The sequence below is a fragment of the Diceros bicornis genome, chromosome 7 (genome assembly GCF_020826845.1).
Source record: "Diceros bicornis minor isolate mBicDic1 chromosome 7, mDicBic1.mat.cur, whole genome shotgun sequence".
Taxonomy (NCBI): Eukaryota; Metazoa; Chordata; class Mammalia; order Perissodactyla; family Rhinocerotidae; genus Diceros; species Diceros bicornis.
The window spans coordinates 45,686,524-45,709,234 of NC_080746.1; the positions used below are offsets into that span (position 1 = coordinate 45,686,524).

The 22,711-nt window shown below is 38.1% G+C and overlaps 1 protein-coding gene and 1 pseudogene across 4 annotated transcripts in view; one reads left to right on the top strand and one right to left on the bottom strand.

Moving 5' to 3' along the window:
* Positions 1-20,730, bottom strand: part of TMEM135 (transmembrane protein 135) — a 232,122-nt gene extending 211,392 nt beyond the window's left edge. For 3 of the 4 annotated variants that reach the window (XM_058545447.1, XM_058545446.1, XM_058545445.1), the window contains exons 1-3: positions 20,444-20,728; positions 4,261-4,388; positions 1,272-1,364 (exon numbers count right to left, since the gene is read on the bottom strand). In XM_058545447.1, coding sequence (XP_058401430.1) covers positions 1,272-1,364; positions 4,261-4,388; positions 20,444-20,584 — 362 coding nt within the window. In that variant the 5' untranslated portion in view covers positions 20,585-20,728. Of the gene's footprint in view, positions 1-1,271; positions 1,365-4,260; positions 4,389-20,443 lie in introns of all 4 variants that reach the window. The other variant, XM_058545449.1, reaches the window with a different exon arrangement.
* A 267-nt stretch (positions 20,731-20,997) lies between these two features.
* On the top strand, positions 20,998-22,458 carry LOC131408999 (cofilin-2-like; annotated as a pseudogene).
* Positions 22,459-22,711: the final 253 nt, after the last annotated feature.

Sequence of the window (22,711 nt, forward strand, 5' to 3'; positions counted from 1 at the left end):
AAATCCATTCCTCTAATTCACCATAAACAATAGATTTATGGAAAAGATCTAGTGATTACCACTTTAAATTACATATTCAAACTTGGAACCACTTGGAACTACGGACTTCCTCAAGGCCTCAGCAGCATCTATGAAGTATGTTCTTACCAAGGATGTTTAATCTGAATCTAATGGGTCTTTAGACCGAACTTGAAGTTAACAGGAAATACATGAGATAAAGGAATCAATTAAACAATTCCATGAGGAAAAAATTCAGACAAAATCAAAAATGTTTTATATACAACAAGACAACTGGCCTGGCCACGTCAATAAGTCAATGCCATGGGGGGAAAAAGTGGGGAGATTAACCTAGATTAAAAGAAGATAAAGAAGGGGGCTGGCCCAGTGGCATAGCAGTTAAGCTCACGCGCTCCACTTCAGCAGCCCGGGGTTCGTGGGTTCGGATCCTCGGCGCACACGGACACACCACTTGTCAAGCCATGCTGTGGTGGCATCCCTTATAAAGTAGAGGAACACGGGCACGGATGTTAGCCCAGGGCCAATCTTCCTCAAGAGAAAGAGGAGGATTGGCATCAGATGTTAGCTCAGGGCTAATCTTCCTCACAAAAAAAAAAGAAGATAAAGAAATACAATGCCATACATAAACTTAGACTAGATTCTGGTTCAAAAAAACAGCTATAAAAGCATTTTAGGACAAGGTGGACTAGACAGTATTATGGAATCACTGCTAATTTTCTTCTGTGTAATAACAGTGTTGTAATTATGTAGGAAAGTATCCTTATTTTAGAATATGCATGCTGAAGTATTTAGGAGTAAAGTGTCATGATGTCTACAATGTACTTCCATATGGTTCATACACACACACACACACAAAACCACACATATCTATACATACAAGCACATAAAATAAAGTAAAAATGGCAAAATGTCAACAACTGTTGACTCTAGGTGATGGTTACACAGATGCTCATTTCAACATTTTCTGTTACAAAGTAAGCAAATAACTTCAAAAATGCTATCACATTACTCAAGTGCTAAAAATAAATCATAGCAAACTTGGCTTAAAGCATCTTTAACAGCTTAATAAACATAAACAATAGTATTAGTATAAAGTTAAATTTTCTATCAAATATTTGCAAGACTATAAAATACATGTGGAAGTATTTCTCAACCCTGGACTACAATAAATGATAAGCAAAAAAAAAAAATTTCTAGTCAGGTGGGGGATAGTAAATCAGTTCTATTAAACACGTAGCTACATAAAATTTTACCTGCTTTTTCTTTCAATTAGAATGGCCACATAAGATGCTGGCAGAGCGGCACCAAAGCCAGGACTCCATGAGTAGAATTTTCCAAGTATCTTCCTGAAATTCAAATTTGGAATGTTTGTGTGAAATTTCTAGTTGGTCATTTCAGATATTATGAATAGAGAAAAAGTTCCCCTTCTCAGTCCACCCTCTAACTAAACGTCCCACAGCAACTTAAATACAACTCTCTCTCCCCTATCCCCATGAACTTTTTCTCTCTCCTCTACTTTCCTAGGTTAATGGCATCAACAACTACCTATCTGTCTAGGTGTGACACTTGAGATATCCTTGGCTTCTCCTTCTCCCTTACCCCATACACTAAATCATTCCCTTAAATTTTTCCATATGCAATTTATCTCTCAAATTCCTCTCAACCTACTGCCCCTGCCTTAGTTAAGTCCCTCACAATCTCTTACTCAGGTTACTGCAACAGCAAACTAACAGGTGTCTCTCCTTCCAATAATTTAGCCAGTCATATTCATTCAGACATTCCCTGGATCCATATTGCTCACTATGCAAACCCTCTATAGATGTTCTATATCCTTATCTATCAAATGGGAATAATAATATTACCTATCCCATACAGTTGCCATGAGGACTACATGAGATACTCCCCAGCACCATGCATGGCACATAGAAAGTACTCAGAAAAAGTTAGCTGTTATTACAATTATTATTATTACTACTACTATTTTTAACACATGATATTCAACAAATGTCTCTCCTTTGCTTCTACAACCCTTGATAACTTTTTCTTATAGCACTTATGAAAGTATTTCATATTTTTTAATTATGTATATATCATTTTTCATTTACCAGAATATGTCCCTTGAGAGTAAGAATCTGCATAGTGTCTCACACATTATAAATGGCGATTAGCTGCTTCAGGTTTTTTTTGTGTGTGTGTATGAGGAAGATGAGCCCTGAGCTAACATCCAATGCCAATCCTCCTCTTTTTGCTGAGGAAGATTGGCCCTGGGCTAACTTCCTCTACTTTATATGGGATGCCCCCACAGCATGGCTTGACAAGCAGTGCATCAGTGCGCACCCAGGATCCGAACCTGCGAACCTGGGGCCACCGAAGTGGAGCATGCGCACTTAACCGCTGCGCCACCGGGCCAGCCCCACTGGGTTTTTAAAGAGAAAAAAAAAGAAATTTGGAGATGTCAGGATGATTTTTTTCCTTTCAAAGACAACATGTTCCTAAGAAAGGCAGAAGCAGCACATAAAAATTATAAGAAATTATCTGAATAAAGTTGGTCAATTGCTAAATGATGCATTATAGGAAAAAATATATACACATACAGATAAGGATCAAGAATCACAGAAGAAATGATCTTTCTAATTAAAGCTTAGCTTTAAAAGAATTAGAAAACCTACTGATCATAAATAACATGGGTATTTCCAAAATGAAGGACATCAGAAACTTTCTGCCTGAGAAGACGAGGTGGTTCTCCCTCCAATATAAAATCCACAGAGGACTTCACAAGTTATTGAACGTAAAATTAAAGGAAAATAACTCAATGAGTCACTTACAGGAGGAACACCTATGTTAACTTATTATAAGTATTTTATGTTTCCACAACTTAACCAAACAGGTTCATAGAACATAAAGAAATATGCTGTAATAGCAATTTACTATTATTGCAATGTTTTAAACCTAACTATCCAATAACTTTATTTTTAGAGTTTTAACAAGCATTAGAAACTTTCCAGAGACCACATGACAAAGAGTTTCTTACACAGATTTTTAAGTGAATTTAAAGGCATGCTTTACTCAATATTATAAACCTTATCAATTATTTTCTGCACAATCTAGAAGTTTATCAATATTAATGTTCTGAGGGAAAAAATCTGTAAAATACATTTGGAAATTATATTTTTAATTGCAGGTAAAATATACCTGCAGAACCACTTTGGGCGAAACTAATCGGTAACACTAATATGAGGATAACATGAAGTGACCATTTTAACTTGACAGACTAAAAAAATACTAGTTTGGGTTTTCAACAATCAATGGAGAAAAAGATAAAAAGTAAGTATCTAATAAACATGTTAGGTATATCACAGCACTAAAAACTGAATTCTAAAAACATGTACATTGTATGAAGCATGTGACAGATAATGTATATATTATTATTATCATTATTACTATTATTATTATTTTGTGTGTGTGTGTGTGGAAGATCAGCCCTGAGCTAACATCCATGCCAATCCTCCTCTTTTTGCTGAGGAAGACCGGCCCTGAGCTAACATCTGTTGCCAATCCTCCTCCTTTTTTCTTCCCTTTTTCTCCTCAAAGCCCCAGTAGATAGTTGTATGTCATAGTTGCACATCCTTCTAGTTGCTGTATGTGGGATGCGGCCTTAGCACGGCCTGACAAGCAGTGCATGGGTGCGCGCCTGGGATCCGAACCCGGGCCACCAGCAGCGGAGCACACACTTAACTGCTAAGCCATGGCTGGCCCCCCAGATAATGTACATAAGACTGAATCATAAGCAAAAGTTTCATCAGTAGCATATGCCAGAAGTTAACTTATTGTTTTATATATAAACACAAGCATTTTATAGTCCCTTTCAAGTTTGTTCACTGCATATGGACCTAACCTATATCATGGACAGTTGCTTTGAATTCCTGATCTATGAAACTGAAAAGTTAAGAAATCCTCATCAACAACTTGGTAAATAGGTAGGCCTCAGAAAATGTATGTATGATATATTAAAGCACTTTTGCTATATAATCACAGCAATAATTTGAAGCTCATATTACATCTTTAGGCCAAGAGGCCCACAGCTCTTGGGTTTACAAGCTTTCTTTGAGATAAATAAATGTCATTTCACAAAGAGAAAAAAATATACAAGCAGTGACCTGCACAACATTTTTATAAACATGTTTGTTTCAGTTTTAACAAAGGAACTTGTATTAACCTCCAGTGGTGATTATGAGTACCAACCTTAAAATGCAAAAGAAAGCCATATACAAGGCACCATTCGCGGTCAGAAATGAAGCAGATTGTAGGATCTCAGGGAGTAGTTTGTGTAAATAATAGTCTAATTTTCGTTTCCGGAGAATTGCTGCAATCTGGAAAGAGAAAGGCTTTTTTGTTTAATCCAACCAACTTTTCCTACTTAAATTAGCTCTTACATGAAAGCTACTGAATAACAGCAGATATTTTAAAATTAAAGTAAAAACTCTAGCATTTTACTGGCTCCTTTACAAAAATATAATTTCTGGGACAGAAAAGAAGACACTTTAACTTACTGAAGATATAATGGGTAAAATATACACCAAGAAATGACAACGTGGGTCATACGATGAGTAACCTCCAAATGTTGAGGTAAATACTCATAATGCCTTAAAAACATTCCTAAACTGAAAAGTAAAATATATTTTAAATGGAAAATATAAAGTATAAATCAAGATAAACATACAAAAATCATTCATATTCTATATACGAGCAATAAGCAAATAGACACAGAAATTAAAAATACAATAGCATTTATAACTCCTCAAAAAAATGAAATACTTAGGGAAAAATCTACAATACTCATACAGAACTTGTATGCTGAAAACTACACAATGCTGATGAAAGAAATCAAAGAAGATATCAATAAATGTCCATGGACTGGAAGACTGAATATGGTAAAGATATCAATTCTCTCCAAAATGATCAATGGGTTTAATGTAATTTCTGTCACAATCCCAGAGTGCTTTCTGTAGATAAAGACAAGATTATCCTGAAATTTATAAAGAAAAGCAAAGGAACTATAAGAGCTAAAACAACCTTGAAAAAGAGAATAAAGTGGGAGGAACAAGTCTACCCAATTTCAAGACTTATTATATAGCTACAGCATCAGGCTTTGTGATATCGGCAGAAGGAGAGACAAAGAGATTAACGAAACAGAATAGAGAACCTAGAAATACATCCAAGTGATTTTTGACAAGGTGTAAAAAGGCAATTCTATGGAGGAATGGTAGCCGCCTCAACAAACGGTGCTGGAGCAAGTGGACATTCATAGGCTAAAAAAAAAAAATAAAATAAACCTCAACCTGTCTCACATTTTATACAAAAATTAATTCAAAATGGATCATAGACATAACTTTAAAACATAAAACTACAAAACTTTTAGGGAAAAAAAAATTGGAGAAAATCTTAGGGATCTAAGGCTAAGCAAAGCATTTTTAGGCATGACACTAAAAGCACAAGTCATAAAAGGAAAAACTGTAAATTACACTTCAAAATTAAAACTTTTTCTCTCTGAAAGACTTATTAAGCAGATAAAAAGACTAGCTACAGAATGGGAAAAAAATACTTGTAAACTACATATCAAGCAAAGGACTAGTCTCTAGAATATATAAGGAAATCTCAAAACTTAACAGTAAAAAAAGTCAACAATCCAATTAGAAAATGGCAAAAGATATAAACAGACATTTCACTGAAGAGGATATGAAAATGGCAGATAAGCACATTAGCCTTTAAGGAAATGCAAATTAAAACCACAATGAGCTATCACTATACAACTATCAGAATGGCTAAAATTAAAAAGAATTCTGAAAACACCAAATGCTGACAAAGACGCAGAGAAATTGGATCACTCGCGCATTGCTGGGGGGAATGTGAAATGGCACAGCCATTCTGGAAAACAGTTTGACAGTTTCTTAAAAAACTAAACAAGCAACTATCATTTGACCCACCAATTGCAGTCCAGGGTTTTTATCCTAGAGAAATGAAAATGTTATGTTCACACAAAATCTGTGCACAAATATCTATAGCAGCTTTGTTTGTAATAGTCAAAAACAGGAAACAACCCAAGTCCTTCAAGAGGTGAATGGTTTAAAGAACTGTGGTCGGGCCGGCCCCATGGCTTAGCGGTTAAGTGCGCGCGCTCTGCTGCTGGCGGCCCGGGGTTCGGATCCCGGGCGCGCACCAACGCACCACTTCTCCGGCCATGCTGAGGCCGCATCCCACATACAGCAACTAGAAGGATGTGCAACTATGACATACAACTATCTACTGGGGCTTTGGGGGAAAAAAATAAATAAATAAAATTATAAAAAAAATAAAAATAAAAATAAAGAACTGTGGTGTATCCATACCATGGAATACTACTCAGCAATAAAAAGGAACAAACTAGCGATATATGAAACAATCTTAATAACTCTCCAGAGAAATATGCTGAGTGAAAAAGGCCAATCCCAAAAGACTACATACTGCATGTTTCCACTTATATAACATTCTTGAAATAACAAAATTACAAAATGAAAAGTAAATTAATGGTTGCCCCTCAGGTTAAGAGGAGGGGAGTAAGTGGGAGGGAAATGGGTGTGGCTATAAAAGGACAACACGAGGGATCCTTGTGGTGATGGAAATGTTCTGTATCTTGATTATATCAATGGCAGTATTTTGATTGTGATATCTTACTATCATTTTGCAAGATGATATCATTGGGAGAAACCAGATACAGTACAGGGAATCTATCATTTCTTACAACTGCATAAGAATCTACGATCATCTCAAAACAAAAAGTTCAATTAAAACAAAAAAGCAGTCATCCACATGATCAATGAGCATATGAAATATGCTCAGCATCATTAGTCATCAAAGAATTGCACAGTGAAATACCACTACACACGCACTAGCATGACTAAGATAAAAAGAACTGAAAATGCAAAGTATTGTTGGGAATAAAGTAACTGGAACTTCACACATTGCTGGTGGGAATGTAAAACTGCACAGTTATTTTGGAAAACCATTATTATCTAATGAAATTAAATGTGTACTTATTCTATGATCCAGCATTTCCACTCCTAGGTATATATCCAAGAGAAATAAGTGCTTATTTCCACCAAAAGTTACATTCATAGCACTATCTATAATTACAAACACTGCAAAACACCTAAGTGTTCATTAACAATAAAGTGGATAAACTGTACATATTTGCAATATTGGTAGACCAACTGTACAGTGTATTGTGAGAAACAGGGAAAATCTGACATAAAATGTGGGAAACAACCTAGGACCTAATCATCACTGTGCTCTAACTCAGAGCCTCTAACCAGGGTTTACAAGTGGCCGAAATACTGATCCTCTCAGCAGTCTGGGTAGCCAGGCCAGGCCTAGGGTAACAGAGCAGGGTGATAACCATCTCAGTTTTCCCTAGCATGCCACACAATTATTATCATTTTCTATGAACACCACAGCATGCTACAGTGAGAAAAAAGGTTAGAAAGCACTGATCTAACCAAATAACGTAACAGTAATTGTACTAATCATGTAGTAATTGTAAGAGCACATGCACATATGTATAAAATCATTATCAGACATCATCAAACACCTCATATTTTATAGCAAAAATGTTGTAATGGTCATATGCTTTGATCAAGCAATTCCATGTTAATTAATTTCTTATGAATTTTCCAAATATGCATACAAACACTTAGCTAAACACAAGGGACATAATAGCACTATGATTAAAATATACACTTTATTTATTTATTTATATTTATATAACCTAGTTTTAGAAGACTATTTAATGATCAGGAAAGAAGAAATCAAAATATATAAAGTGACAAGACAGACTGTCACAAATAAATTTATACTGCATGTGCTCGTTAATTTTTTTTTTTTTTTTTAGTGAGGAAAATTTGCCCTGAGCTAATCTCTATGCTCATCTTCCTCTATTTTGCATGTGGGATGCCCCACATCATGGCTTGATGAGCAGCGTGTAGGTCCATGCCCAGGGTCTGAACCTGTGAACCCTGGGCCGCCACTGCAGCGGAGCACACCGAACTTAACCACTGCGCCACCGGGCCAGCTCCTGTGCTGGTTAATTTTATGTGTCAACTTGACCGGGCCACCTGGTGCCCAGACATTTATTTGGCCAAATATCATTCTGGGTGTGCCTGTGAGGGTGTTTCTGGATGAGATTAACATTTTCAGTAGACTGAGTAAAGCAGAGTGCCCTCCCTAATGTAGGTGGGCCTCATCCAATGAATTGAAGACCTGAATAGAACAAAAGAGCTGAGTAAGAGGGAACTCGTTCTGGCTGCCTGCCCTCAAACTGAGACATTAGTCCTTTCCGACCTTTGGACTCACGAATAAAACATCTGCTCCCCTTGGGTCTCAAGCCTGCTGGCTTTGGGAATGAAACTTACACCATCGGCTCTACTGTTGCTTAGGCCTTTAGATTCAGACTGAAGCTACACATCAGCTCTCCTGGGTCTCCAGCTTGTCATCTGTAGATCTTAGGACTGCTCAGCCTCCATAACCGCATGAGCAATGCCTTATAATAAGTCTCTCTCTATCTCTCTCTCTCTCTCTCTATATATATAGTACGTGTGTGCTTCCAACACTTTTACTTTTAAGGTTAAAACTACAAACTACAAAAGCCAAATTTAAATATCTAAAACAAAAAGACAAGAAACCAAGTATGAGAGACCAATATTTACATATCTTTTCACAGTTTTCAAAGCTTTTACATATGCACTATCTCATATGATTCCCACAGCAAGTCCTGAAGTAGTTAAGGCAGGAATATTATCTATTTATAAATGAGAAAACTAAGGGGCATACTATAAATTGCAGAACAAAAGAAAAACCCAGCTCTTGTAACTTATTCCCAATGCACTACATCATGCTGCCTCATCACATACAGACAACCAGCTTATTAAAAACAACACCAAAAAAAAAAAACCCACCTAGGGCAACTTTTTAAATAATACATGCCAGAGAATACAAGCAAATCTTCAAACGTTTTCCTTAGCTACTTATTATAAAGTCCCCCTATAATGAAAATCATACCACCACACTTTAGTGATGACTAAAGCCTTATAATATCCTTACTCTCAATAAAAGGGCCACTTTCAAATTTATATGAAGATTGACATAGGCTTTAAAGATAAACCTGAAAATATACTTTAGATATAATATTGAGACAAAATATGACCAAGAACAAGACTCAGATTAAGCCCTGCATATACTATAGCCATGTTCCAAACTGAGTAAGTAATATCAATATTTTGGGTAATGTAAGGTCAGTCTTGAAAACACACACCTGTTACTTAAACTTGCTGATATAACTCACTATGCAATACTATAATCTTAAACTAAAACATTTTTCATATTTTGCCACCTTCTGCACACTTAAGTACAAATATCATGGGCTCTAATAAGAAATACGTTAATTAATAAAGAAAATTTCTAATAATACACTTATTGAAGAACTCTATTCAGAAGAACAGAAGGTGTGTACATATATTCCAGTCTGTCCAATAAGAATATTGGGAGTACCGAACTGAATCCTTAAAATAGAACTCAAGCAAACTAAGAATTTAAGTCAGAGAAGTAGAGACAATTTGAGCAAGAGAAGAAATCACAAGTATCAGGGGACTACGCTGACTAAAACATACCAAACTGCCTCACCACTTGTTGATATATAAAATTCCATTAACAGAAGACAAAGCCATTCTCAAAAGGTTTAAACTGCACTTGTACTCACATATTTGCTAAAACTCACTGTACTGAAGTCTTAGCCCATCAACTCTTTGATAGATATACAATTCCTTATTATTTTTTGATGGGGATAACCCTGACCATCTACCTGAACCAGAAAGGAAATTTAACCACAAATTTAACCATGGGAAAAAGAAAAAAGAGCACAGAAAAAGAAAGCTTTAAAAAAGATGCTTAACTTCGCAGACCTCATAATTTTGTCTAAAACAACCCTCGTTTACCTTCAAATGGGTGAAGGCAAATAGAGGTTACAACAGTTTTTCTAACATTTGTAACTGAAAATTTCTGACTACCTTAATTTAAAATATAGATTTTATTAGAAGGGAGGTTCAATATCAGAAAATCTGTTAATCAAGGTATTTGCATGGTCTGAGATGTTTTATTACTGCCTCTGACTCCAAGTTTAAGTAAAAGCCCAAGTCAAAAGGAAAGAAATCAAATTCCAAACCCAAATGATTGGGTTGAAGAAATCATCAAATAATCTTCCTTTCTATAAAGTAATTGCTTCTTATTTCTCTCAAGTCTAATACATATTCACTTAAACATATTCACATACTCACTATGTCACTTCGTTGGGAAAGCCTTTCCACATCTACCACATTAGAAAGAGTCCTCTGATAACACTCTCTAGTAACACCCTGTACTTCTTAATAGCACTTATCACAGAGGAAATAAATTTTTTGTATATTTTTTTTATCTTCCTCCTTAACTGTAATGTCCATGTACATCTTGTTCCCCATACCCCTATATTTCTGACACATTGTAGGCAATCCGTAATATCTGAAGAATGAAATGAGGTAAGAGGGTGAGAGGAAACGCAGAATCAGAGTAAATATACAGTTACAGTAACACTTCACGGGCTCCAAAAGGAACTATGAGCACACTCCGAAATGCAGTGTAATCCTGATTAATTCAGTGTCTCCTGGGCTTGAGAGTTTCTGAAATATAGGTCTGAAAAAAATGGTCCCACATCTACTTTCTTCAAGGTTTAGAAATCAAGAATCATCAGAATAAGGCTCCTTCCATCACCACCAATAGAGAGAGAATCCTTCAAAGGCAACTCGAAAACTGGACTAATCACAATCCAAACGTCAAAGACCTAGTTGGAATCAAGAAACCAAAGCAACCTGACACATATAATGAACCAAAAGACTCAACAAAATAAATAACAAGTTGAAAACATTGTAAATTCAGCATTCTTATAAAAGGCACCTGGTCAAATCTGATGATACTTGATCTAAGGTTCTTTTCTGCTCTCATACTTCTTTACAGACAAAATTTCATTTTACTAAACATTTTTCAATGCTGCCAAAAGCAAAATTACTTAAAATCTGCATTCATTCACTTCAATTATTGATTCCCCTCAAGTATAATTATGAGGAAAAAGAGAGTCTCATATATAATTTGTATTATCAATTTACAATACTAATTTGATTCACTAGTAAATCAGGCTCATTAACAAACACTAACTATACTCCTAGTTTCCCAAGATGAAACAGATTCATCTCATATTAAACATGAAGGAAAAAATCCCAAATCACACCATTCTTTTAGAGGAGATCAATTAGTAGAAAGAAAGCTAAGATTAGTGATTAATCAAAAGACAATTTAAAAGTTTGACCTCAGTTCAATAGAGATTCAAACAAATCTTTCATACGATACTATGTTATAATAAAATAGTTTAAGACCCTTAGGGGCCGGCCCGGTGGTGTAGTGGTTAAGTTCACATGCTCTGTTTCAGCAGCCCGGGGTGCATAGGTTCGGATCCTGGGCGCAGACCTACACACTGCTCATCAAGCCATATGGTGGAGGCGTCCCACATACAAAATAGAGGAAGATGGGCACAGATGTTAGCTGAGGGACAATCTTCCTCAAACAACAAAAAAAAGACCCTTAATCATCAAAGCATCAACTAATATTATGCATTACTATGTGTCTCGTATAGTCCTTGGGGCTGTAAACATATCTTTCACATTCACTATGTAATGCAATATGTAATACAAGTAAGGCAAGAAATTTACCAACACATTTTGAAAAGACTTTCCAAAAACTTTTTATTTAGCTCTTTGTTAGGCAGTCACTTCAATTAACTCCTCTTTCCTAATTATCACCTAGCACAGAGCCTGGTAGATATCCAATAAATATTTGATGAATAAATTATAAATCTATTATCAAAGTCTTACCACACTTTTTATCACTATCAAAGCTTATACAGATAGAATTATGAAACATAAGTTGGTGCTCCAGCCTTTCAATCCAGGTTGTCTTGTCATAATCAATAAAAGCACTTACTTACATGTATATTGCTTATGCACAAATATGAGGCAAGATTTTTTTCTCAGTCATAACTCATAAAAAGAGGAAACCACCTTATATTCATTCACTCCTTAGAAATGTTTATTTTTTACAATCTGTTGTCCAATTTAAGATATTCTCCAGAAATCAAGAACTCTCTGTTCTAAATTAAAAGCTTAGATTCAAAAATATAAAATAAATCATGCAATCACATATGGATGGAGGTAAATAAGAGGAAAATGGTATGAAATGCAATCAAACAAGCAACAGCCAGATCATATAAGGCTCTATAGGCTACGGTAAAGATTTAACATTTTATTGAAATGGAAAGCCAACGGAGAGTTCTGAGCCCAAGAATAACAAGCGCTGACTTATAAAGGATATGAGATAGTTATTTTACTCTCATTTTATAGATGAGAACACTGAGGTTCTCAAGGTCACAAAGCCATTAAGTGGCAGGACTGAAATTCAAGCCCATGCTCTTCCCACCTCTTAACAATACCTCCCAAAACTCCCTGCTCAAGACTTCTCTGCTACTCTCTTCTCAACCTCTTCACGACTCTCTGACTGCTTCTTTTTTTTTTTCCCCTCTACTACAAAAATGAGCATTCCTCCAGTTTTTTTCTCTTTCTGAACTCTCTCCCTTGTTGACCTAAGAACCTCTCTTCCTTGTTGACCTACCATAGCTTCAACTTTCATCTCTATCTTATGGCATCTAAACCTAAATCTCTAGCCTCACCTTCTCCCTAGAACAGCAGCTCTGCATTTCTCAATGTCTCCTGGTCATTCTCCACTCAGATGCTGCACTAGTAGCTAAAACTCAATATGCCCCAAAGCAATCCAGCGTATTTCACTGAAAATATTTTTCCTAAAGCACTACCTTCCACACATCCCAATAAACAAGGCTTAAAATCCTATAGCTTCATTTGATTCTTCCTCCTACTTTATATGTCACTAAACCTAACAGTTCTATATACCACTGTCAGATTAAGCTTTATGAAACAACTTCAAGTATACTAACCCCTGTCGGCAACCTTTAGTGATCACCTACTACATCAAAGAAAGTCCAAATTCCAACTGCCGTTTCCCAAAACACACCATATCCTATTCTACCTGAATGTCTTTGTTCAAGCCATTCCTCTCCCTTATCCACCACCTATTTCTCCCTTTCCAAATCCTACTTTTCTTTCAAGGCCACTAAAATGCCACCGCCTCCATTAAGTTTCCTCTTATCTCCCAGTCAAATGTGATCTATCCCTGATTTCTCAAACCATTTTATCTGTACCTTATGGTATTTATCTCAATGAGTTTGTATTATAGGATAACACATGCCTAATCTCCCCTAATCTCCCGTGGACTATACACTCTCAATATAAGAAGTACATCCCATTCATTTTTTTACTCTCCACTTTACTACATAGCACAGAGCTGCTACACAGCATCTGCAGACAGCAGATTCAATAAATAACTGGTAAATGAACAAGTGACAAATATTCCAATACTAATAGTCTAGGTTCAGATATTACTAAACCTAATCACCCAATCTCACTCTCCCCTCCATTAGGCTATTTTTTCATTAATATTTGTCAGTAAGTAATCAAAAAATGTTTTAAAGAGTCAAAAGTTCATGACAAATATAACTTTCTAAATAGCAAATAAGACGTCTGGTTATTCAAAATAATCTGTATCACAGTGAATCAATTAGAGAGTTGGGTATGAAGGCAATCTGATGGAAAATCTGTCACCACAGGATTACCATTGTGGATTTGGCTCCCTCACTCCTCCAGATGGGCTTCTCTCTCTACCAAAATGTATTACTTTATTGAAGAGGATAAACTTTCCCAGATAGAGGACCACCTCTTTAGATTTGAAGAGAATTTTCTAGTGACTATGCAAAATGAAACGATGCTGGCATTGAAAAATACTTATTAAGGATTTGAAAGCTTTTTAAATTTCTTTAAATCAACCAAATATCTGTTTTAACAAAAATCTACTGACTCAGAAACAAGAACAGCAATGGATCATAATTATTTAGATCCTATATTCCAATATTTATTAATTGTTATCCCTGATCCACGAAAACTAAAGGGGAAAACAACAGTAAACCAGATTTGACTAGCTATACTCAGAGATAGTTGCTACAAAAATGGGTGAGTTAAGGAAGTGTTTACTGTAACAGTAAATCTTCAACTTTCAATTAGAAGTGATATGCTAGCAGTGCTGTTTGTACTCAACAGAGATGAGATAAAAAATAACAAGTCGCATGTAAAAATAAGTTCAACAAACTGTCATGTTAACAAATAGGAAACTCATCATTTAATTGCTCATTTAAAAGAAAATGACCAAATGACTGTTACAGCTCCAAAGAGATAATAACAAAACATGTAAGAATCATCATTTACTTATTAAATAGAGATAAAATGGGTCCCTTACCTCCACCCCCCCAAACTAGGCCTCAGGCAAAAATCAAAGAGGGATTAGTCCACATATTTACAAATTCTATGATCTCCAAAGGTCAAATAATCCAGATAGATATTCTCAGCAGTTCATATTCCTTAATGATTTCAGTGTCTCTCTCTTTTTTTTTAAGCAAACAGCAAAAACAAATGGCCTATTACCAAAAACTTTGAAAGTCTCATTGCTGATCTCATTTTCTCTAGAAAACCTGCTAAACCATTGCCTTTAAAAACTCAGTCCACACTATGTGCCAGAAGCACCTTACATATCACGCTTCATTTAATCCTAACAAGGACCCCCAGAGTTTAAAATTCACCATTTCTCCAATGCTACAGACACAGAAATTGAAGCTTAGAGTGGTTAGGTAATTTGTCTGAGGTTACTCAGCTCATAAGTAGTGAGCTAGAATTCTAACATAGGCAATTTGATCCCAGAATCCAGGATCCTGCCTCCTAATCCACCCTGAAATACAGAAATCTGAACTGCCTCTTGTAAGTGGAGTTATACTTTGGAAGTTCTTTGGAAGTTCTGTAGAATTACCTTTTTTCCATAAAATAAAACTGCATGAGAACATTTAAAAAAAAAAAACTCAGGCCATATCACTGAACTGATTTCTTCACAGTCAGTGGTTTTCAAGCCTTCAGCAACTAACTAGAGACTGTCTATAAGTTGTTTTTTTATTCCTAGAATTCCGCCTCTTGCTTACATGTTTACTCAGAGTCTAGAGGCAATGAACTGACCCTTTATAATCTAACAAACCTGTTAGATTATAAAGTTCAAAGAGAGCAAATATTAAGTAAAGATTTTCATACTCTGAAGAAGGGTATAAACATCTAAAGCTCAACAAAAAAAGCAGGTTTTTAAATCATTCCTTTCCAAAAGTGCAAAAGGTTCTACTTTGGAGTTAGCTAAGGATAAATGCCAATACCCTAATCTGGAGTTCCTGAAGAAAGTCTCCTAGGAAAAGCATAGTTAATAAAGGTCTAGAACCACCCGAGATAAGTGCACAAGTTTTCGGTCTCAGAGAAGGCAACTGAGAACCTGAACAGTATAGAATCCATCCCCCTAAATGGGCAATTATGTATTTTAAATCTGCCACAAATTACTGAGGGCACCATGCTTTGTTAATTTTGGTGGTAGTCTGGGGTTTAAACAGTTTAACAACTTTTTCGTGTCTGTGTCTGTGGCGAGGGGTACCACTTATTGTGAATGCGTGGCAATAACTAACATTCAAGAAATAAAATATAACTTTCTGAAATACATCTTTGGTACAGGCATAAATTGTTAGCATATATTACATCATACGTAGGATTTTTTTTTTTTTTTTTTTTTTTTTTTTTTTTTTTTTTGTGAGGAGATCAGCCCTGAGCTAACATCCGCCAATCCTCCTCTTTTTTTGCTGAGGAAGATGGCCCTGGGCTAACATCGGTGCCTATCTTCCTCCACTTTATATGGGACGCCGCCACAGCATGGCTTACCAAGCAGTACTTCGGTGCGCGCCCGGGATCCGAACCAGCGAACCCCGGGCCGCCGCAGCGGAGCGCGCGCACTTAACCGCTTGCGCCACCAGGCCGGCCCTCGTAGGATTATTTTTTTTAAAAAAACTACATGAAGCGAACTGATGATGAGAACTGATGTTTTTTACAAACTGTGAAAACACAAAGATTCACTATTAAAAGGAATAGTCCACCTACATTTCAACAGGGTTTAAGCATTAGAAGGCGAATACTGACTAAGAATAGTTGTAGCTACCAAGATGAAACAGAAGCATGAGAGCAGATGTATAGAACAAGAGAGTAAATATGAAAGAAATAATAGGAATCCGTTCAGTACAACACACACAGTAATACTTCAAATGAAAAGCTGATAGACAAGACCCATTTTATAGGCTCCAGAAAACACCTGATTAAAATTTTCCCCAAAACCAGCTTCCCTTCAAAACTTCTCCTCTTCTATCAATGATGGCAACAGCATCAATCAGACTTGAAATCCTAGAAGCATAAACAAGTCCTCGCACTGCCCATTGCAATATTCTCGGTCTGTAAGTCCTGTTCATTCTTCCTGTGAAATACCTCTCCTGTGACACACCTTTCTTGTAAAATGCCTCTAAAACTTCCTTTCCATTCTCTCTGGCACTACTTTAGACCTGCCAAATTCTCCTCACTCCTGAACTAGTCATGAGTTCATTCATTCATACCTGCACTCATTCAGACACTTATTAAGCACTTACTGAAGTACTGTGCTAGTTCTGAATACAAACCACCATTCTAACAGGAGATAGAGAGAGAGACTATAATGAATGCACTGTTTTCATAAGAGCAACACTTTATTAGCACCCTACTATGTGACAGCTGCTATGCCTACACACTATCATCCCATTTAAGTCCTCACAACAGCCCTAAAGGATGGGTAAAATTATCTTCTGCAAAGCAAGGAGACTAAAGCTCAGAGAGGTGAGGTAATTTTCTTGAGATCACATTGCTAGTAAGTTGCAGGGTGGAATTCCATGGAAACTGATTCTTTTCACCACTTAGTGAATCTATTGCATCAAATCCTAAACTGTCTTTCCAATCCAATCTACCCAGTGCTACCAGGTTCATTATCTTAAAGCACCATTTTGTACTTGTAATCCCCTTGCTCAAAAAAAAATCTCAATGGCTCCTTCAGTCAAAAGCAGTCTGACTTTAAGTCAAAAAAAACCTAGAAGTGAATCCTGTCTCTTTCCCTTCCTAGCTCTGAATCCTGGAAATCACTTAATCTCTCTAACCTTCAATTTTCTTACCTATGAAATGAGGACAGTAAGACAAGAGTTGTGTAGGAGCCAGCCCTATGGTGTAGTGGTTAAATTCCGCGCACTCTGCTTCGGCAGCCCAGGTTCACAGGTTCGGATCCCAGGCGTGGACCTACACCACTCCTTGACCATGCTGAGGCAATGACCCACATACAAAATAGAGGAAGACTGGCATGGATGTTAGCTCAGGGCTAATCTTCCTCAAGCAAAAAGAGAGGAACATTGGCAACAGATGTTACCTCAGGGGTAATCATCCTCACCAAAAAAAAAAAAAAAACAGTCATGTAAAGATTAAATAAGATAAAATCCGTGAAGGTCTAAGTACATAAGTGTTCAATAAATAGGAGTTGTTATCACTCACAACTCCTGTACACAGAACTTCTGTTTTAGCCAATCAATATATGTACTGCTTCTCTTACAAAACCACTTAGCTTTCTGCCTCCATTCACGTTATTCTCCCTCCTCTCCATTAAGAATAAGTATTCTATAAATATCTACTACATGAATCAATGTCTGTCCACCCTTATTCAAGGCCCAAGTCAAATGCTACTTCCTCCAAGGAGCCTTGGAGGCCACCCTCAATGAACTTCACACCTAACGTTAAGTGCCACTGGAGGAAGAGGAAAGAAAAAAATGCCTAATTATTTAAGACCTATTATGACCCAGAAAATATGTGATACACCTTCAATGCGTTATTTCACTCAGTTTTCACAAAGACAGACAAAGTAACATGCACAAAGTCAAACAGCTAGTAACTGTTGGAGCTGAGATTCAAATTCAGATGTCCCTGATCTCTTTTAAAAGCCCACTTCTTCCCACACTACCTTGTCTTTTGGCACCTAGGGTTACACATTGAATCAACAACTATCCAACACTGAGAGAGAACAAAGTGTTGCTCTTTTTAAGTAGCCCCAGCCACACATACAACTATAACTGAAACAAAACTGTCATGAAATAATGCTTATCCTTAGTACCTGCAATGGGCTCTAATTTTTTCTGTTCTCTTCTATTTCACTTAAAATAGTGGTCAGTCCCCACTAATTTTACTTTACACTCATGAGTAGCAACCCAAAGTTTGAAATATACAGCTGTAAGAGATACAAGCCCAAATAAGATGGAGAATTTATCCTCAAGAAATATTTAATCTAGGGGCTGGCCCCATGGCATAGTGGTTAAGTTCGGCATGCTCCGTGTCGGCAGCCCAGGTTCGCGGGTTTGGATCCCTGGCACGGACCTACACCACTCTTCAGCCATGCTGTGGCAGCGACTCACATACAAAATAGAGGAAGACTGGCACAGATGTTAGCTCAGGGCTAATCTTCCTCAAGCAAAAAAACAGGAAGACTGGCACAGATGTTAGCTCAGGGCTAATCCTCCTCAAGCAAAAAAACAGGAAGACTGGCACAGATGTTAGCTCAGGACAAATTTTCTCAGCAAAAAAAAAGAAACATTTAATCTAGTTGAAGATATAACAGTGAAGCACAAACTTTTCCTGATCCCCTGCCCCCACCCTACCTGCTAGAATAGAAGAACCCATGTTCCTGTAGCTCCCTTGAACTTCCCTATCATGGAACATAACCAATAAATTGTCTAGGCTGTAGATATGACAAATATTAGGCACTCGACAAACAGTTGTTGAATGAATGAATGAATAAATGAGGCACAATAAAAGTGCTATTGATTTTCAGGGAGAGAAATGACAGAAATAAACTCTCTCCCTACCTACATCATAATCCTCTAAGAGCAGGAACAATCTTTTTGTATTATTGAACATATCAAGAGCTCAATAATGTTTGTAGATGTTCTATTAAAAAAAAAGCTGAGCTATAGACTGGCCACAATTCATGTGGAAAAGCAGATAAACATGGATCTTTGCCAAAGAAAATCAAAGGAGAAATTTCCAACTCCAATAATAAGTTTATTATCGGCCTCTACTCTAAATCCTTACTATTCAGTGTGGCTCTTTGCACATCAATAGTACCAGCAGCATCAATATTACCTGAGAAGTTTGTTAGAAATGCAGAATCTCAGGCCCCACACAGACCTACTGAATCAGAACCCCCATTTTAACATGATTCCCCAAGAGATTCTTAACACATGTTAAAGTTTGAAAAGCACCAGTCTATATGATAAAAATGAAACTGGCTTCTACAAGCTGAGAGAAAGTTGCCATCTTCTCCTGTGCTATCTCTGTAACAAAAAATAAGACTTCTCAAGAAGTACTATACATATGTCCATGACACACGTGTAGGCATAAATCCAAATTATTACTCAATAAGAGGTAAGAATTGACCATCCATTGAACATGGAACTTTTAAGAAACATACAAAAAATATGATCTCTGCCTTCTTAGGACACAGATTCTATTGGGCAAGAAAATGAGAGAATGAACTTCAATAGTCAAAGTAATAAATCTTTAACACCAAGGATGAAATTACTGAAAAAAAAAGATGCCAGTGAGAACACTTAAGAACAAACTTAAACTTAAGAACAGTTCTCAGTGCTACATACACATATTTCCAAATATTCTCTATTAAAAACTCCAAAATTAGATTGCCCTACATGTAAAGCTGTGTAATAAAGGACCTAGGTGACATAAAGTCAGATCTCCTAACCACCTTCACTGACCCAAAGACTGGCGCCACCCTTTAAATCACCACGCAAAATCTCAACCAGGAGTCAACTTCGTGAACTTGCAAAAAACACTTGCAAAACCCTCAAACCACAATACTGTCATCCCAAGCTGATATAAGATCTGAAGTCACAGGAACGTGCTGTCAAATATGCCCTTAAAAAAAAAATTAGGGGGTAGGGGCAAAACAGAGGGAATTAGATGAGGAAACACTGCAGGCCATTTCTCATCGCCTCGCTGACCCATGAACACCGTCTCGTGTAAGACTGTGACATCCGCCTCTTGCGACCTCCCCTCATCCTAGCCCCCCACCCAAAAAAAACACTGTGACTCCTCCAAATGAGAAACCTACACAGGGCGAGTCCCCCAAGCCCCTCGAGAGCACGACTGCACCCCCGGCCCATCCTCCACACTAAACTCGTCCTGGGGGAGGGGCTAAAGGGTCTCACCAAGTACAGGGGGGCGTAGATCTTCAGGGACTCCTCCAGGGCGCCCCTGGTGATGTGTACGAAGGAAAGCCCGCAGGAAGGGTGCCAAGTGTGGCCGATCTCGTAGCAGTTATGAGGGATGGACTTGCTGAGAGCCGCCATGACGAGGAGCCGCCCGCAGGGCCCAGAGGCGGTCAGCCGATGCTCGGGAGAGAGGAGGGGAGGAGGGAGGGGAGCACGCCCCAACCACCCCCCGCCTGCCTGGCCGGCCGCGGGAGGTGCGGAATGGAGGGGAAAGGTCACGCGAGCGGGGTTACTCTGGGCCAAAGTCCTCGGATGTTGAGCCGTCGGCGTATCGCAGCTCGAGGGGGCGGGGCACGCACCGGGGAGGTGGGGAGGGGCGGAGCGTGCGCGCTCCCTCAAGCGGACCTCCACTGGAGGCGCGCGCCCGCTCCTCCGAGCCCAGCACGGTGCGCGGAGCGGACAGTGTGAGGGCGCAGCTCGGGGACGCGCCTGCCTCCTCTCTCCCCACGCGCGGCCCCGCGCCAGAGCGCGAGCGCCGAGGCGGACGCGCAATGATAGGTGACTTGGATCACATTGTACTCCAGCCTCTGTCCTCTCAAAGCCCGGCCAAGTAGGACTGAGGGCAGTGGAAGAACGCGATTAAATGTCTTTGTTGGGAGCCGGTGGAGGAAGATGGTTGCCAGAGGAGAGCCTGGACAACCGTCCTCCTCAGAACTGCCAGCTCCCCTTCCCTAGAGTGCCAGGTAATAAATAGCTAAGGCTGCCTGCTGGTTGCGACCTCACTGCTCCCAATTGCTGGGCTTTCTAAGCTCTGTGGTGCCTGAGAAGGCTTGAAAAATCTGTTAGCTGTGTTCATACACTTCCTGTGTGGGGAAAGGGCAGTAGATCATCCTGTCCAAACCATGGGCCACTGAGCAATCCTGCCTACAGCATCCAGGACAAGTGCTCATCAGCCAAATGGTACACACAGTAGAGGCGGCAGTGGTCTTAGAACTCACACCTAGCTAAGGAGCTTGACCAACGACTGGCATGACAAGGGACCTGTGTGACCTGTGAGTCATATAACCCCTCTAAATATCAGTTTCCTCACCTATAATGACCTTGCAGTTTCCTTGGAATTCTAAATCTACAGTTTCCTTAAAGCAAAAGCTTACTACTTTTAGAGGAATCTCATTCTAATTTAATCTTGACTCATCCATTCTACAAATATTTGCTGAGCATGTACTATTTTCCAGACACTAAGCTCTGTAGATTTAGATGTGAACAAGAGAGACAAGGTTTCCACCCACCCCTCCTTCTCCTCCCAGGGCTACAGAGCGGAAGCCTGAGCTGCCGCTGCAGCTGCGGACTGCGGCTTCTGGAGTTACAGTGAATGATGAAGTCAAGTCACCAAAGTTTTCAATGATAAGAAAGTAAGGACATTTTCTACACAAGAGAATATCAAAAAAAGAAAGAAAGAAGTTCTCTTCTAAGTGATGACAAAAGACAAATAATTGTAGAGGAAGCAAAGTAGATCTTGGTGGGTGACACTGTAGAGGACCCCTACACAGCTTTTGTGAAGTTGCTGCCTCTGAATGATTGCTGATTTGCTAAGAAAGAAAACCTAGTACAGTCACACGTCACTTAACATCATATGTTTTGAAAAATGCATCTAAGGTGATTTCTTGGTTTTGCGAACATCGTAGAGTGTCCTTACACAAACCTAGATGGTATAGCCTACTACACACCTAGGCTATAAAGTACTAATCTTAGGGGACCATCATATGCCGTCCATTGTTGACCAAAACATCGTTATGTGGCCCATGAAGGTATTTATGTTCTGAGCTCCTGAAAGTGCACCTTTGAAAAGCAAGATGATTTATGCTAGCTCTAGATGCCATTAAAAAGAAATTTACAAGTGTATTAAACATGAGTAGCAAATAAATGGCTTTGATCATATTAAGAACTGTTCCTTACTTGGAGAGAAATTGGGAGGCAGTGTAGTAGTCTTACTTGAAGGAAAACCCTTATAAGATGACAGTCAAGTGCCATCTGGATGTTAAGCAACTTCTACTTCTCCAGCTCAGTCAATTGTAATAGTATTAGATTTTGTTTTGTTTTTTTCCCCTTCCCAATGGGCCCGTCCAAAACAATGAATGAAGGAAATACTCATTTAAGCAGCCTATCAGTGATTGCCTTTAGACTGTTTAATACTGTTATTTTTATGTAGAATCCAAGGAATGCCTTCTCATCACATTTTAGCCAAAACAATTGTTTATATCTTCC